The following is an 18,761-nucleotide window of genomic DNA, read 5'->3' as shown; positions in this document are numbered from 1 at the left end:
ATATATATATATATATATATATATATATATATATATATATATATATATATATATATATATAAAGCCCAAACAGCACATCTGGATATAATTCTTCTACAATTCAGATGTCTAATGTTTATTTGGCATTTTCAATTTGAATGCTGTTCAGTGTTCAACAGAAAAAAAAAATGATAACTATTCTAATAAAGCATCCCTGATTAATACGTTCAACTGATGTTAAATACATATTTGACTAATGTTAAGGAACAGGGGTGCAAATCATTACAGATTCACATGTCGATTGTCTCAGATCTCATTTTACTGGGGAGAAAACTCACCGGAACATCTGTTCTCTAGAGCTTCAGGGCTGGAGTACATTAACCTTCTGCCTCTCTGGGGTAATTTCGTTATTTTGGGGTATTTCTCTTACAGTTATGGTTCAGGAGAGAGCGTAGCAATATTCCAGACACAAAACACAAACACACAAATGAACAAAAGACAAATATGCAGACTTACAAAGTCGCTCCATCTTGTTGTGCCTCACACACTCACAGCCCTAAACCCCACCCAAAACTACCCACAATGCAGTGTACCTAAATATGAGCTTTTTACTATCTAACACTAGCATGCTCCAGTTTTCTTTCTTGTGGAGCTCCTATGCAAAAGTGTACTGTCTGGATATCGTGACCATGTATTATTGTGTATTGTAGGGAGTATTGTAGTCATTAGATCGCACAAGCCTACTGCAAAGTGTATAAGGCTGAAAATGCGTTCATTCTTTGATCAGATTCATGGTGACAGAAACGATTCACCGGACATGGTCAGTGCTAAAAATATTAGATATATAAATAAATAGTTTAAAACCTTTTGTGCATCACATTAAGCTTTTATTTTCCCTCTTTCTATGTCGGTGAAAACATCTAAACTAAAGCACACGGCATGTCTGGAGGACTACAGCTCTGTCCTTTGGTTCAGTTTGCGCCTTAGACTAAACCCTGAATTTTTAAAAAATGTTTTGAAATCACTGCACTCCACTATCCTTTGTGTGTCCTTTATTGGCACCTAAATCTGAAATCTAATAACTATGTGAATCGTATTAATTGTTGTGGTTGAATCAGGGCCTATGTGCTTAGAGATGAAGCTCTCATTATATGTTACAGTAGTGACCTCTAAGCTTTTGAACAACAATGAGTAATACTTAGCACTTTTTAGATTAGCTAACGCTAGTTGATTTGAAGTAGTTTTCAGTGTTTGAGATGCTTAAGATTAGGAATGCATATCATTTGCGTTTTTAATGCCATATCCATGCTCATATGAATTATTGACATGTTAAACTGTTGTACAATGGGATCAGAATTTCTTCAGTAAGGTAGCTTAGATGGCTTTTCAGCATTTTATATATATATATATATATATATATATATATGTATGTTTAATGTATGCGAAATACCCAGAAGCTGTTTTATTCCATTGTATCATTGGCACAGATTTTGCTGCAATTATTCCTTGATAAGCAGGTCTTCTATAAAACAAAAATATATATAATATTAATATTGTGGTGAAAATGAAATGATGTTTTTTGATCCCATGTTCGTTAAAAAAAAAAAAAAAAAAAAATCTCAGTTTTTCAATTTCTCCTGCAAACAAGATATTTTATTAAGGCTATTTCTAAAGGTAGAATATGCAATATATTTTTGGGACTATTTTTGAGGAATCTATTTAAATTAAATTACTTATATTGTTTTAACCGATTTAAAAAAAGGTTTTGCTGTGGATTCTAAATTGAATATGATAACAACCAAATAGGCATAAGCTAAAACATGGACAGTGTTTTGTTTTTATTTATTTTTCCTCTCGATTGGAATCCAAAGGTTTGGACTACTCGACAGCCATTCATGTAGAAGAAATGAATTGTACATATCTTGATTATTGAGGAATCACTCGATCATGTTTGAAATAAGACAAACCGTTGCACAATACATTTTTATTACTTACGAGTAACTCTATTTAAAGAAGTTATTTAACATTGAGTAGAGAAACGATATAGATATCTATATTTCGAGTAAATCTTTCAAGTCATTTTAGTTTGAAAGTGTTTTGAAGTGCTGTTGCAATACTTGTCAGTGAATGCCATACTTTTTTGTCTTTTATAAATTATGAAGTCTTTGGTGATTATGATTAAAAACTGAAACTGTTGTATTTATGATGTACTGGGCATCAAGGGTTAAAGACCAAAGCACACTCTTAAACTGGTGCCCTGTTGTGTGTATATTGCATCTACATGGGGTTTTCCTGTACAACACAGCAGAAAGCCTTTCCGTCACCAAACCAGTCACACAGGTACTTGAACGATCGGTTTCTCTGAGTCAGTTTTGTAGTCTCTTATAATATCCATTCTACATGTGGCCTTTGCCCATTTACTAGAAGTTGTCTTGGTCTGATTCACAAGAAACAGGCCAAATATCACACAATTACACTTGTACAAGAAACTGCAATTGAACTTGTTACAAACATGGCAGGAAAAGTCGATAAACTTGAGAATGCTGTACTCTGAATGCGTTTCTGAACGAGAAGAGCAGGTGACTGCAGTGTCACCTCACTGTTCTTTTGGTCACTCAGATAGAGTTTGCTGTTTGATTTTTTTTTGTTGTTGTCTTTATAAAGCCTGTGCTCTTTGAGGTCTCTGGGATAATAGATACTGTAAGGAGCCTGTGCCAGGAAGACCTCACAAGCACCATGGCTCCTCGTGCAAGCCTCTACAGCAGGTTTTTCATCACAGTGGTCAACTTAACAGATGATCAGGAAATTTCAACTAAATCCTTTTTTTTCATACATATTTCAGACAAATTTAAATAAAGTGATAGAAGTGAGAAGCAGGTATTTGTCTCCAAATTATACTATTATTTACATACTATTTAAGTGTAATTCACCTTGGTTGACCGCTTTGTTGCAATAAAAACTGCTGATATGCTTTTGTATGATTTCAGATTTGTTTTAAATACAGTGACCAAAAAACAAGAGATTTCTTTTTTTTATTCTTATTATCCCCTTACCCTGACCAGCTTAATGTTCATTTTGTTCTGTATTGCTAGTTTCATGCTTACTGCTAACATATATTTTGATAGAATAGACCATTGGTTAAACAGAGGTTATTTTTAAATGGGGGATGTGTTTTTATCAGTGTCGCTAGGTCATGCACTTTTTTTTAATGACAACAAGAATCCCTGCTGATTATTGTCAAATGAAAGAGTATTTATAAAAATCTTTTGTTAAAACCTGTTTGAAGTGTTTTATTGTTTCTTTCACCAGCACCAACTCCAGGTTTAATGTCCTTGACCGTGTTGGTCATGTACACGGTCTTCGATGAAAACTTCGGGCTCAATGCAAGCATGATTGAAGCGTACAATTAAAACATTACTTATTTATCGTTTCTGTTTACAAAATAATAAGAAAAAAAATTCAGTGTCTAATTACATGCATATTATTTTATAGTGAGTTTTGTAGAGTAGATGGGCATAACACAAATAAGATAAAATATGACTTGATTAATCCCAATGAGAAACTTGTGTGTTCCAGCTGCATGTATAAAAGACAAAGCACAAATATACGTACAAAATAAAGTGATAATAAAATAAGAAACAGTCAAGATACTTTATAATTTCTTTATTTAACCAGGTGAGTCAGTTCAGAACCAGTTCTCATTTACAATGACTACCTGACCAATAGGCAACATAAAAACTAATACAATACACAAACACTGCTATAAATGAATAGATGAATATTGAAAATACTGTAAAATTTAAAAAAACAACCAAAAAAAAAACAAAAACGGATGTATATATATAAAATAAGTCTATATTGTATATTATGATTTATACCATATACATCCATAGCTATGTGATCTGATGGCTGCTGAGAGAAACTGCCTGCAAAGGTGTTCCTTCCCCATTGGGACTTGAGCATTCTGCTTTTTGTTACCTTCGTCAGCATCCTTCTCTCTGCCGCTGGGTCCAGTTTATCCTCCAAGGACTGATCTAGATCTATTTAGTCTAACACACAACAGCATAAAAGATAGTACTCGACATGACAGACCTATAGAAAGTAAAGTTAACTCTGACACTTGAACAGCCTGTCCACATTCACTACACTTACAGTATTAAGGCCAGGAACTGATGTTAAGTAAAGAGGTCTGAGGGACAGTCAGCATTCCAGTTTATCCCAAAGGTGTTTATTATGGATGAGGTCAGGGCTCTGTGCAGGACACTCGAGTTCCTCTACATCAACTTCATGGATCCTTCTTTGTGCACAGGAGCATTGTTAAGCCTGGACATTTTTGGACCTCTTAATTCCAGTGAAGGAAACGATAGCATAATATTGCACAATATTATTATTTGCACTCCCACACTTTATGTACATAACTGATTGTTCATATTCTATATTCATATTTTATATATTTTATTCATTCTATATTCATATTTTATCCTCATTCTGTCTATATTGTATCTCATCGTTTGCATTATCTTCTATAGTTTGTATAGTATAGTGTTATTTATATCTGTACTTTTGAGAGTCACAAACTGCTGGAACCAAATTCCTTGTGTGTGTCAACACACTTGGCCAATAAATCTGATTCTGATTCTGATTCTGATTCTGATAATGCAATCATGTGCTTTGGACTTTGTTACAACTGTTTTGGGGAGAAATCACATGATTGATGTTCAGGTGGTCACGAACTGTTGAAAAATGGTGGTATAAGTTCAGAGCATGTTTAACCATTGATGACAGTTTAATTCACTGCATATGTGTCAGACGTGTTTCAAGAAGTTAAGAATATTCCATGAGTAACTGCAGTGAGTAACTTGTGTTATTCCTAACCAGTAGAGGTCACCAGCAGTCTGAAACATCAGGTGTTGGTCTATGTGCTGTCTTTGGTCACTTTGTGTTTAATGCCCTTGGCTTGGTTACTCACTATTCATAAGGCTCTGTGTTGCATGCCTCCTGGTGTCTGTGTCTGTCTCGTGTCACAACAAATGTCCTTGTGTGTTGCCCTGTAGTTGGATTCAGCTTTGGACTCTGATCCTCTTTAAAGATATTAGTGGTGCGGAGCTCTCGGTGTTGCCTAAGAGTGGGAGGCCCTGATCAGACATGTCAATAAGATGTGTGTAAAGACACAAGCAACATAAGTACAGAGAATGAGGTTGTACCACATTTTAATGAAATGCAGTTATGATCATATTTTTGCAACAAAATGAGAAAATAGTACAACATTTGGAAAAATTTCTATGTATAAAATATTTCTGTTCTTTCTATACCTTTATTCATAAATCCCATTAAAACTGAATACATGTTCAAGAATTGTGGGAAAATGATCCTAAGTAGTTGAGTAAGGATGAGCTTTGTTATAAAGATGATCTATAGAGGTTGAAAATTTTTCTGAAACCTATAATTACAGCGTTTGAGATCTTGTGGATCTTTGGCAGTCCAGGGTAGGAATTTGGCATAAGAGCTGTTCTTTAGTCTTCCGTTACCATAATGATTGTGATAATGAAAATACAGTCAAGCCTTGTTCGGTTTAGGGTGGATGGAAAAAAATGCACAAAATTATACTTATGTGAAAGAATTGTTTCGAAACTTAACTCTGTAAAATGTGGAGGTCACTCCTCAAAATGATAAATTTGAGTGATATTTGAGTTAAAAAAGACATGGCTTTATCTGAAATCAGAAATCAGACCATTGTTTTTCTAATCAGTCCATTCTATTTGAATAGTTATTTGAAACTGCATCAGTGGTTTAGGGTTAGAGGAGAGAGTGAGTATTTTATCTCACAATTATTTTTATAGAAATTGTAATGAAATCTATCAACGTTCGTTGTGGACATGAGATAAGTTTCATTTTCATTCTTTCATTCAGTTATCTTCATTAATGGCTTTACTCTGATACTCACCAGACTTGCGGTAGATCCTGAACCTATCCTGCGAAAAAAGGGGTGTGAATTTGGGAACATTGCTGAACACCACAAGCAAACGTATTTACATCTAACGACAATTTACACCAAACGGGTTTTTTTCAAGCACGATATAGATTGAGTTCTATATATTCAATTCAATTCAAGTTTATTTGTATAGCACTTTTTACAATGTACATTGTCTCAAAGCAGCTTTACAGAATATACAGTAACATAGAGCAGAAGGTAAACATAAGAAGTATAAAGAATTAATATAATAAAAATTTAAGATATATATAGTTCACAGTATGTATGTATGTATGTATGTATATGTATTTATCCCCAATGAGTAAGTCTGAGGTGACTCAGGCAGCAGTGGCAAAGAAAAACTCCCTTAAACTGGTAAGGAAGAAACCTTGAGAGGAACCAGACTCAAAGGGGAACCCATCCTCTTATGGGTGACACTAGAGGGTGTGATTACAAATATACAGTCAAACAAATGTTGTATTGGTGTATATAGTGTATATAGTGTTGAGTGCAACACACTTATTTTTGGTGTATTGAGTTTGCTGTGATTGTTGTGATTCGATATTTGCTGAAATCCATTAGCTGTTTATTCAGTTGGGGCCTCCCCCACATACACAGACTCATTTGTATAAGAGTTCTTTGGAATTAAACATGTCTCTTTAATCTCCCAGCCCTCAAAATCCAACCCACACACACATGCACGTAGACAGCTCATGTTCGCTCCTGAGGTGGCTTACCAGAGGCAGTAATCTGGGGGCAGTTACATCACTCATCTCAAATTGTGTGTATCTGAGGATTAAGAAGGTCAAGGGGAGGAGGAATGTGCAGTGGTGGTGTGGTCTCTGTTGTGTGCTTTTAGTTCAGGACAATTTAGACACTTGGACACACATGAACACAGGTTTTTCTTGCACACACGCGCTCACCAAGTAGACGCTCACATGATGGAAGGCACGTCAGCAGCAGCGATGGCAGACGCACACATGGAGGAACTGGTGGAGCGATCTGAAGTAGCTGAAGATGGAAGAGATCAGCTGTACCATGATGGCTCTCTCTTAGCACCTGAAGTAGACTTCATAACAGGTCAGTATCGTATTACAAGAGTTCTGCCCATCTGTTACATATGGTTTAATCGTATGAAAACAAAAACTTTTTTAAAATTACTCTGATGTGTATTTGTGTTTTGAAATTTCAGTACAAATCTTTAATATTAAATTATTAAATAAGCCTTAGATCTATACTACTACATATAAGTGTATACTCTAATCGTTATGTCTACATTAAAACCACAAACCTATCAAAACTACAGTACAAGTGTAGCTTTATATTTGATGATCATGCCTATGACCATGATCATCTGAAAATAAATCCACATTTAATTAAGATTTTTTTACAGAAATAATATATCACTCTCGGATACAAAGGATTGTGTACTGTACGTTTGTTAATCTGTTGTTTTATTACCTTTTTTATATGATGCTATAAATGTTGTTTTTCCTCTGAATATAATGTACATGCATCAAAGTTTCTGACTGTAATTCTGCACAACAAGAATGCAGTTCCACTAATTCCCTGTTGCTGCCATGGGATTAAGCACTATTTCAATCCCAATCTCCATATGGGTCCTCTCAAAATAACAAGTGCCTACTGTTGGATTAATGCAGCATGTAATAATGAGTGATTCCTTTTTTTATTTTGGAGCATTGAGATATTCATGAGCAATGCATATACTGTATGAAGCGAGTGAAACGCTTTATATTTGCATTTGCCCTGACGAGCCCCTGACGATCCCCCTCCTTTAAAATTAATGTCTCTGAAGGGCAGATGTGGAAATCTGTCAATACGTTTTAAATTTTCAAATGTATACGAATCTACATTTATAGTATGAGACCTATATGAGAGGGTGTGATGTCAGCGATGTTCCATTGGGTTTTTTATCCAGTGTTTTTTATGTTATATGGTAAAAGGTCATTTCAGTTACCTCCACTTTTCCTAAGCTTTTGTTGTATACATGCAAAGTAAAGGAAATGTGACTACAGTATGTTACCTATACGACTACCATTTCATTCCTAAATCTATTAGTCAAAAAGGGACTCATTTTAAATCCCTTTGAGTAAAGAATAAATTAAAATGTTCTACAAAGTACTTTATCAGAAATTAGAAATTCATATCAGAAATTCTTTAAAATTAAACTAATAATAATAATAATAGGTCTAATAATAAATAAAAGGCCTAAATATGCATCTGTGTCAAGGCAGGTAGTCTGTCAGGTATCTGTCTATGGAATAAGGTATCTTTTTTATTCAAGCATCTTGGAAAACCTGGTTACAAAATTTCTAAACACTTTAGCTGTCAGACTTGCTTCTATTTCTGAAACATAAAAACATTTACAGCAGACACTATTATCCAGAGTGACTTGCATTTTTTTTTTTTAATTTCAGTTTATACACCTGAGCAATTGAGGGTTCCTTAACAGGGCCTTGCTCAGGGGCCCTGCATTGGCAAATTGGTGGACCTGGGATTTCAACCAGTGACCTTCCATTCAGTAGTCGAACACCTTAACCACTGAGCTACCACATCCCACCAACTGAGCTCCCACATCCCACATAAAAACAGACAGCCTCCATTATGCTTTATCTAAAAATTGTTTAGTACCTAGTGCCACATTTCTTTTCAAAGAAAGACACACATTCACAGGCTAGGCAGGGAATGCTTTGCATGAGGCAGCAATATTAATTAATTTATTTCAGTATAACAAATATTGGCAATTGTCGAGTGAGCTGTTTTTTTTTTTTGTTGGTTGTTTTTTTTTTTTTTTTTTAACACAAGGCAAAAACAAAAGTGTCCTGTCCTCTGTGTGATGACAGATGAACACAGCTCGACACACAGTAACATGGAGTTGACAGACAGGCTCATGTACTTGGAGCAGCGCCTCCAGATTCAGGAGGATGAGGTGCAGCTGCTGAAGATAGCTCTGGCTGATGTTCTCAAAAGACTCAACATTTCAGAGGCTCAAACTGCTGCTCACACTAAAAGAGGGCCTGCTAAAGGTACCACACATGCATACAGTATACACAGCAACTGACCACTTTTTTTACATAGTCTTTAAACAGAGGATCGGTTTAATCTTTAAAGCATTAAAAACTAAACAACTAAGAGATTTACTGAGGCCAAAAAAACAAAAAAATTGAAAACAACAATTGCTTGAAAAGAAACATTTCAAAACAGGAAGAGAAAGGAAACATACCAGACTGTGTAGACCTACATGATGTCTTTCACCAGAAAATAAGGAAAATAATCAAAGGTTATGTGTACAGAGTTATTCCCAATATGAAGCTAATGATTTTCCAATAACAGCACACTCTCTTATTCCAATTATACCACAAATCTGTCCTGAAGATTTCCCCATGTCTGAAAACCACAGCTTTACCTCTGATAGATACAAAGCACTGACTGCGGAGACTTTCTGAAAATACTAAAAAATAAATATCTTCTAACAGAAAACTTCACCCTATCAAAATTTGTTTCTGTGTAGCTTCAGCCAAGAAACAATAATGTATTATTAGAATGAGCACATTGATAAAATAATAATAATAATAAATAAATGTGATTTTCCTCGCAGCCACAATTACTGTCAGAGCTGCTGTTATAGAAAAGTAATCAACACATCAGAACTAAAAAGATTTGAGAATTCAACAGTCCTCTAATATAATATAATATAACACAATATAATATAATATAATATAATATAATATAATATAATATAATATAATATAATATAATATAATATAATATAATATAATATAATATAATGTTTTCAATTATGAATAACATTTAAACTTCCTGAACCTCAGTTGGCTTTGCTGAGATCGGAAGGCTGGGTTCCCTTATTTGATTAGCTGGTAGTTTCATTAGTGTAATTAGATCAGTGGTGTGCAGGCTTTCAACAAACACATGTATTAACCAAAGATCTGAATTTATATGATCTGAATGTTGGCACAAGAAAATATGACATTATACTACACTATTTTATATATTCCTTTAGCATCCAGGCCTATGTCTTTGGCCCTGCAACCTAGAACAAGCAGCAATGCAGCCAACTCCATGAAGAAGTGCTCCAGCTCCACACTGCCCTCTTCCACATCCTTGAAGAATTACAACCCTTTGCTAGCCACTAAAAGGTGCATGGCATTGGCTATAAGGATTGTAACCAACTCACAGTTATTACATAAAACTGCTTATGGATTTGTATCTATTTCATTTTTTAACTGAGTAAAATAATAATGATTTTTTTCTGTCTGGTTTAGAGGCCCAGCAAGCGGTGCGAAAGACAGTTACAGTGTTCCTGCAAGCCGTCGCACTGCTCCAACAACCAGCACCACCTCAACCCCCTGTAAGAAACTTCAAGAGAGGTCAGGCTCATCAAAATTATCCTAATTCTGCATTGACTCTTGCACTACCGAATACTAAACATTATCATTTGGGATTGTTTGTTTATTTAGCAACAAACCAAAGGAGAGCATCACAAGTGTTGTAGGTAAGAAATTAATTAAGGCATATTCAAATAATGTTACTTTCCTCCCCAAAAGTATAACAGTGTACAAGCAAGCTGATTTGTTACAGTATATTCTGTTCTTCATATAAAATGTAATTCTGTATTATAGATTATTTATAGCTTTACTATTGAAAATATTAAGATTACCTGCGAAGACTAATTATAAATTGTTTTCTGTAAGGGAAGGTCTTCAGGATTGAGGGCTTTACACTTTCTGGTTTCTCAGTAACGTGACAAGCTGTCAGGATCTAGCCCGGACTTTTTGACCTGTGTTTTTGTTTACGTTTTGTGTTCACGTGTCTGCCCCACCCTTGTCTAAATAAGGAATTAGACAAGAAAGGGGCAGACACGTGAACACAAAACGTAAACACAAACACAGGTCAAAATACCCGGTCTAGATCCTGACACAAGCTTTTTTATGCTTTATTTAAAAAAAAAAAAAAGGGCTGAGTCTGGTGAGGTAACCACTGCTTATAGCTCTTATACTGTAGTGTAAATAATAACAGAAACATTAAAGGCTACTATACACAAATAAAATATGTCATGTGCCATTCTTGCTGTTATGTGCGAGGAATAAAAAGTGTCAGGAAATTCTAGTTTATTGTGAACTCTGCTTCATATCGGGCCACAGTACAACACTCCATTTTCATTGTTTATATATAAAAGCATGTTTAATTCCTTACATAAATAATATTTTCTGCAAAGGTTTTGAAAATTCATAGCATCTGGTGAAAATATACTAGAGGCACTGTACATGAGAAGCTACATGTAAAATAGCATCTATTTGTAACATTTAAACATAATATTTTTTCAAATATATTATATAATGTATTTCTATTCTATTAAATCTGTTTAACATTGCCTCTATGCGACTTGATGCCAACCTTGTTCAGACAATGAGACACAAATATTACATCTGTAATGCAGAAATAGAGAATCACTCTGGAAATGTGGAGGTCTGATGAAAAATGTGATCTTTTTCTTTTTTGTTCTTTAGGAAGCCGACGTGTGACTCACTGCAAAGGTAGACCTCATGCCACTCTTATTATGCCACTTTCATATTTACATATTTCGTTTAGAGTGACAGATAGAAAGAAAACTCTTAAAAATTTTGGATAACTATTCTTATAAATCTTTGTTGTTACTTTATTTTTTTTATCTCTTTTTTCTCCGTCTTGTTTTCACCCCTTTCTTGTTTCTGCACCCCACCATCATGCAACCTTCACTTAGTGACTATGCAGATCTATCTGAGTCACCCAGCAAAAAAGACTGGGCCTACTGAGAATGCAGTCGCTATACCAGTGTGGCCGAGTGTGTGCTCTCCAGATAAAGCTGCCTCAGACAAGAAGAAAGTAGGAGCTGTGAAGAAGCCTCCCTGCTCACTATCCTTACACAGGAGCACATGTCAGAGCCCCTTTTCTCCTGCTGACACCCCTATCTACAAGAGTCCCCTTAAGTCCCCTAGTCAGTATTTCCAGATCTGTTATTAAACACACACAGTAGTAGAACCTGGACAATCAATCTGGTGTTCATAAGCCACTAAATAAAAACTGTTGATTGTTAACTAGTGGAAGTGACATGTTGGTTAATTCTTAACTCTCGAATGACTAACATGTTGGTTTTAATTATTTTGGTTCTGATCATGTGAATTTGCAGGACGTTATTTGTTGCAGGATGTAAGTAAAGTTATTTTAAGATAATTTTTTTGAAAAAACGTACTAACGTACTAACTAGATATTCAGTTAGTCTATTATTTGGCTTTCTTATTACTTACTGTATTGTCATTTCTCTGAAAAAAGATTTCCTTGAGTTGTTACAAATGATATATTCTATAATAAGAAGGTGAAGGCTCTCATCTGAAGTAATGAGTCTGTGTTAGTGCATGCTGCCATTAAAATCACAGTGCAAAATCATTTACGCAATATTTGACTGGTGAAGTATCTGTAGGTTACCACAGAAGACTTTAATTATTATAGAAGGGCTATAATCATACCGGCAATTAATCTGCCACTCTACTGATATTATACATTACTATTATACATTACTGTCTGCATATGCAAAAGGATAGAGACTGCACTTGTGACCATCGTCATGAATTATTATGAGTTAGATTTTGCATGTTTTCAGTGTTATATAGTACGTGTAAGAGCTAATGCTAATGCTCTCTAGTTAGCATGCAAGTTCTAGATGAACCCTAACCACCGCCTTGTGTTCATGGGTAGGAAAAATACCGGACAGGCTTTGAAAATCATTTAAAAATTTTTCAACTTCATCCTACACACACCTTAATCACAGAGAGTTTTTGGTCATTTGTTAATTTGGAGAAATCTGACCTAACGAAATCATCATAAGGAAGTAATATTTCAAATGAAAATTGTAGTTGGCTTGAGTAATAGATTGAAAGCTAAAGGTTTAAGCTATATAATGTCATAACTACCAGCCTTGTTACAGGTTTAAATACACAGGATTGTGGTCTAAAATTAAGTAAATAGATTTGTTGCACATGGAAGTTTTCAGCATTTTAGAATTTTTTTTACTTTTCTGGTATTGGGACCATAGCAGTGTTGCCCTGCATAGAGAGTGTACTGTATTGTATGGAATAGACAGCAAGTAAGTATACCACTGGAAAGAATAATGAATATGTATTATTTTTAAGGCCTAAAAAGACATACTGAATGATGAATAGTGTTATTTAGGATATACCCAAACCAGGCCTTAATACAAGGCTAAACAGATCATAACAGACAATTAGAGGATTTATCATTTCATTTGGTATATAATAAGATATAGATATTTAGTATTTGGTATATTGAAGAAGATACTTTTCTGCTCACCACGGCTGTAAAGAGCATATTTAAGAGCTTATTTGTTGTAGTTGTTGTAGCCTTTCTGTCAGTCTGAACCAATCTAGCCATTTTCCTTTGTCTTTTTTTCATCAGAATCAGAATCAGGTTTATTGGCCAAGTGTGTCGACACACACAAGGAATTTGGTTCCAGCTGTTTGTGACTCTCAAAAGTACAGACATAAATAACACTATACTATACAAGAAAACAATGCAGACGATGAGATACAATATAGACAGATTGAGTATTAATTATGAATATAGAATATGAACGATCAGTTATGTACATAAAGTGTGGGAGTGCAAATTACAATATTGTGCAATATTATGCTTTTTGTACAATATATAGCGGCAGTAGTGTGTAATATATACAGATGATTTGATGACTGACAGTCCTGATAATGCAGTACTTATAGATATGTGTATATAATTATTGATATTGATCAATAAGCTGTTTCTGCTAATAGGTCTGTTGTTCACTGGACATTTTTGGTATTTACACACTGTTTCGTGTAACCTCTACAGACTGTTGCAAGTAAAAATCCCTGGAAATCAGCAGTTTCTGAAACGATAAATCCTGCTTGTCTGGCACCAACAGCCACAATTCCAGTCAAAAATCAGATTTCCCCATTCAAATAGAGAGCTCTTGGCCTGTATCTGCATGATTTAATGAAGTGCACTGCCACCACATTATTGTATAGAATTTATTATTAAACATAACCACAGGATTATGATGCCTGTCATACTGTGTTTCTAATTAAGCTGTTCATCTCCTAATTCGAAGGCTAAATTATTCTGCATAATCTTATAGTGTAAATACTAAGTTAACTATGCTGTAATTGTAATAAAACTAGGACTCAAATGATTATATTTGTACACAACGTACCTACCTAATTCTGGATGTGAGTGTAAGCTTTACTTCAAAAAGCAAATAAATATTTATTGGCTCATAGTTGCCAATGTGCTAAATATTTGCTGTAAATAAATGTGTTGCGATTATAGAGTCAAATTTTTACAATGAAAAGGTGGCAGCGTGGTACAAATAAAGCATGATGGCATTTAAAAATTTATTGTAAAAAGTAATCCTGTTGATACTTATGATTGATTCAGTCAGTCAGAATAAACCAATTCCTCTGTTAATCACTCATCACTGAAATATTCCAGCAAAGCAAACTACTCTCTCTCTCTCTCTCTCTCTCTCCCTGTCTCTCTCTCTCTCTCCCTGTCTCTCTCTCCATCCCCCCTTCTCTCTCTCTCTCTCTCTCTCTCCCTCTCTCTCTCTCTCTCTCTCCCTCTCTCCCTCCCTCTCTCCCTCCCTCTCTCTCCCTGTCTCTCTCCCTCGCTCTCCCCCCTCTCTCCCTCTCCCTCTCTCTCTCTCCTCTCTCCCCCCTCCCCCCTCTCTCCCCCCTCTCCCTGTCTCTCTCCCTCTCCCCCCTCTCTCTCCCTCTCCCTCTCTCTCTCCCTCTCTCTCTCTCCCTCTCCCTCTCTCTCTCTCTCTCCCTCTCCCTCTGTATGTAAGGATGTAAAGATGGCATCACCTACGCCGTTGCCTATCCACACATTGACTCGCTCCACAGAGACAGCAGTGGCGATCGATGTGAAATGGAAGTGAGAGAGAGATCTGAGGGAGCAAACAGAAGAGACGCTTCCAGCCTCCGCACATCCGGCGTGTTAACGGAGCCGTCACAATTACAAGGATAAGAGACTTAAAACAGAGGGGTAGGGAGTGAATTCGGGAGAAAAAAAGAGGTCGGGGAAGATTTTGCGCAGTCCTCCATACGGAGGGGAGAGGAGAAAGATGAGGTAAGCAAAATCACGCGCCGTTAAAACACACGGCGCCGTTAAACCGCACAATGAAGGGCGCGAGCGCTACTGCATGCGGCGCGTGCCGATGCCGTTTGTATGGGATTTACACCTGAAGTTGTTGGTGACATCTCTGTCTGGTGTGCTGCTTATACGTGGCTTCGTTTACATGATTAATGCATATAATCGCGTGTGTGTCTCTGTGTGTCTCTGTATGTGTGTGTGTGTGTGTGTGTGTGTGTGTGTGTGTGTGTGTGTGTGTGTGAGGTGGGGCAACACACATCACCACTCCGGTTGGAATACAGGCTGTTTTTATTTGTTCACTTCTGTCTCCGTTTACAAGAGGCGCATTTTCAAGGTTATTAGGAGGCAGCATAATGCCTCTGTAGCTTAAATAGCCAATGTATGCTAGTGCATGGAGCCGAGGGATGCATAGAATGGAGCCGTTGTCATAGAAACCCGAGAGCACGTGCAGCTTTCATTGATGAAAAGACGGCGGCCGATGAGGAACCGAGCGCTTTTGTATCTACATCACTACTGCGTCTGTGAATCAGCCTCTATAGTCCCATGGCTCACTGGGGTGAGACTACATCAGACCAACTGGTTCTGTCATCTACATCTAACCTTATCTTGTCTCAGGGTCTCATGTATTTCAGTCCTCACCAAGTTTGATGCTTCATTCCATGAAATGTGTTCCCTGTTTGACAGAAGCATGATTTAGAACATGGTTCAAAGTTCATTTTCAGGGCTGAACAGGTTTCCAGAATCTCTGCTGTTTCATACAACCACAAGACCAGATAAGTCAGTGGATTTTCCTGATACATATCTTCATGTTCCCACCACACTGGAGCACAGATATTTTTGAGGCTTGTTTTTCAACATCCAAATTCAAAGTCCTACCCTTTGGCTTTTCTCTAGTACCAGAGGATTCACGATGAATCTGTACTTGGACTGGCACATATGTGCCTCCACCATGGAGCAGGCCATCTGGTAGACGGTAGAATCCTTGCATGCATTACAGCACTCTGTCTAACAGTGTAGCTTTATAGTAAGAATCGGTGTTAAGCAAGATTAACTGAAAATGCAATTTTAATGCTTACCAATCAAATTTAAGCAATCATTATGTACGGTTCTAGTTGATGCTGAGGATATGGTCCCCCTGTGCAGATTGAAACTAAAGACATTTTATAAAATGGAGTACCAATTTGAGTCTAAACCCAGACTTTTACGGACAGCTCTAACAAGCTGTAGTTGCAAGACAAAAGGGGTCTGTCTGGATGCAGTGTCTTCTTAGAGAGATATATCACAATGGATGCCTCCTTCACTGCCAGACAGACTGTACCACAGAAGCACAGGTGGTGTGTGAAGCCCCAGTGAGATAGTAGAACACATCAACCAACTGGAAGTGAGGCAGCTCTTAATTTTTATTCTGCTTTCTACAACCACCATATGCTGGTATATTAGGGCAACACTGTAACTGTCAGAAAACCAGAAAACCATGGCTGCTTCCATTACAGGAGATTCTTTGAATTCAAGAGGCCTTGGTAGACAGTCTTTTGTGCTCGAAGGTGCAAACTGTTACACAAATGGTGTGTACTCCATCATCTGGTGATCATTTCAGTAAAAAGAGTGGGAGAACTACATGCCTTAGAGATAAGCTTGCCTTATAGGTGTTGGTGGCCCGCACTTTCTTTTAATTCAGACTGTTAGAACTTTCCATTAAGGTGAGCCTGCTGAGTGTCCATTGCACACTACACTGGTGATCTCCCTGTCTCCAACTCCAACTCCTACACGACCCTCTATAATGAAGAAAAGGATGAAGACTGTCTTTGTCAAAACAGAGACATACTCAGTAGGTGGTGAACATCATCACTTTACTCTAGAGGCAGGCTGGCTTCCAGGCCCCTACCATGACGTGCTACTCTATATGGACCTTCTCCTCTTCACGGACACTACTTAAAAGGAAGGTGGCTCCACAAAGACTGAACTACTGCTACCTGAGGTATTAGTGTATAACGCCAGGATCTAAAACTTTAACACTGTCCCTCCCAATGATGTGACTATGGCAGCATTCTTCAAAAACATTTCCTGTCAGTTCTAAGGTGGGCCAGGTCCTCATGAGTCTCTGGCTTAGATTATCCTGGTGCTGATGAGGGGTGAAATAGACGACTAATGACTTATGTAGCTCCAGGGTTCCCTATCATTCACAACCAGTCTTTGCAAATTATACAACATATGGTCACAAGGTTTCTGCAAACATGCACATATGCACAAGAAGGTATCCTGGTGATTTTCACCAACCCTGGTGTTTACTACACCACTGTTACATGTGTAACTAATCTTTCAATTCACCTGAATTCTATTTTTAAAGTTTTAAATGTTTCTTAATAAACCTGTACTCCTTTTTTGCCTGGACAGAAGATTTATTTGATTATTTATATCATTTGCATAAACTCTGGATATATCTATAAATATTTGTGCATCTACATTCATTCATCCATCTAACACTAGTTGTTGTTTAGTGCCCTTTAAACAAACTCAAACATTTCCATGATGCAAATTAGGGAATGTATCTGTGTGGGTGACATAGTTGAGTCATATGTGACTTGTCAGATATTAAGTGTCTCTCTGCGTATGCTTTGTCTGCTATATAAAGTATATAGGGAGATGGATAAGCTGGGTGTCAAGGAGATACAAATCACAGTAAGATGTGCTGGCCTGAAGATGTTAAAAGAGTTTGAAAAGGAATTTATTAATTATACCATAATAATTCTGCCATCATTCTTCTGTCGGCTGCTTGTTTCAGATTCAGAACTTCAAATGCAGTCTTTTTGAGTTAGGTGTCTGTAGGTGTGCAGAAGTGTGTCATAGTCAGCCCCCTTTTCAATGAATGATCTCCTCAATCTAAATGTATAATAGCTAATTAATTATTTTGCATTTTTTTCCATGTAGTTATACGATAATAGATTTTAAGGCGAAGACACATACTGTAAACGGGCATAATTTTAAAAATGCTTAATGTTTACATGTAAACATAATATAATGATTATATTTACAAGGTGCTTAACACTTACCTAATGATTCTTCCATAATGGAACATCTAACAAAATGAAAGAGCATTAGCAGCATGTGAATTTTATTGACCTCATTTAAAAGCAGTGGGGCCGGTCTACAATTAAGCCTTCTGGTTTAACTTTGCTGTAGAGCAGACAGACTAAGCAGTTGCAGACCTATTTTAATTCCTCTCAGAGTCGCTGAGTCAGAATATCTTTTGATCCCCAATTCAGGTAGTGTAAAACCTGGCATATATTTTATAGGTCAGACATGTACATCTAGCACAGGTGGTAGGATTGTAAGGGATCACAGACATGTGCTTGTACTGTTGTGCTGTGAATCTGACCAGAATATATGATTTTTAGATCCCAAAACACTGAGTAGTTCCAAAAAGGAGATAACATATTTGTTTTTACACTTTTTTTTACAGATAACATTAGAAATGGACAGGGTTTTATTTATAAGGAGAAAATATAGAATGTAAGTTATGAGATTCATCTATTTTTTTCATCTACAGTAGTTTCTTTATTCTGTTTAAGGTTGCAGTGAATACAGATCC

At 36.5% G+C, this 18,761-nt stretch overlaps 2 protein-coding genes across 3 annotated transcripts in view; both read left to right on the top strand.

Annotated features, from left to right (window-relative positions):
- Positions 1-6,366: 6,366 nt before the first annotated feature.
- LOC132842330 (echinoderm microtubule-associated protein-like 1) lies at positions 6,367-12,229 on the top strand. Of its 2 annotated transcripts, none has more exons than XM_060865014.1 (7): positions 6,367-7,030; positions 8,815-8,997; positions 9,993-10,128; positions 10,255-10,359; positions 10,450-10,484; positions 11,500-11,526; positions 11,733-12,229. In XM_060865014.1, exons 1-7 carry the CDS (start codon positions 6,889-6,891, stop codon positions 11,990-11,992), a joined length of 888 nt encoding a protein of 295 aa, XP_060720997.1. In that variant the 5' UTR covers positions 6,367-6,888; the 3' UTR covers positions 11,993-12,229. The 2 variants fall into 2 exon arrangements, with proteins under 2 accessions (XP_060720997.1, XP_060720998.1); XM_060865015.1 differs by having other exon boundaries at positions 11,744-11,931.
- A 2,599-nt stretch (positions 12,230-14,828) lies between these two features.
- The window catches only part of evlb (Enah/Vasp-like b), a 31,091-nt gene continuing 27,158 nt past the window's right edge, over positions 14,829-18,761 (top strand). The window contains exon 1 of the mRNA XM_060865013.1: positions 14,829-15,148. Within this exon, the coding sequence (XP_060720996.1) occupies positions 15,144-15,148 (5 nt within the window). The 5' untranslated portion in view covers positions 14,829-15,143. The remainder of the gene's footprint in view (positions 15,149-18,761) is intronic.

This window comes from Tachysurus vachellii, chromosome 3, assembly GCF_030014155.1.
Source record: "Tachysurus vachellii isolate PV-2020 chromosome 3, HZAU_Pvac_v1, whole genome shotgun sequence".
In the NCBI taxonomy this organism is placed as follows: Eukaryota; Metazoa; Chordata; class Actinopteri; order Siluriformes; family Bagridae; genus Tachysurus; species Tachysurus vachellii.
The sequence above is the reverse complement of the archived record's forward strand: the minus strand, read 5'-3'. Positions and strand labels throughout refer to the sequence as shown.

Coding starts and splice junctions, on each gene's coding strand:
- LOC132842330 (XM_060865014.1), top strand. CDS start 6,889: ATGATGGAAGGCACGTCAGCAGCAGCGATGGCAGACGCACACATGGAG. Junction 7,031..8,814: donor TGAAGTAGACTTCATAACAG/GTCAGTATCGTA, acceptor GTGTGATGACAG/ATGAACACAGCTCGACACAC. Junction 11,527..11,732: donor ACGTGTGACTCACTGCAAAG/GTAGACCTCATG, acceptor ACCTTCACTTAG/TGACTATGCAGATCTATCTG.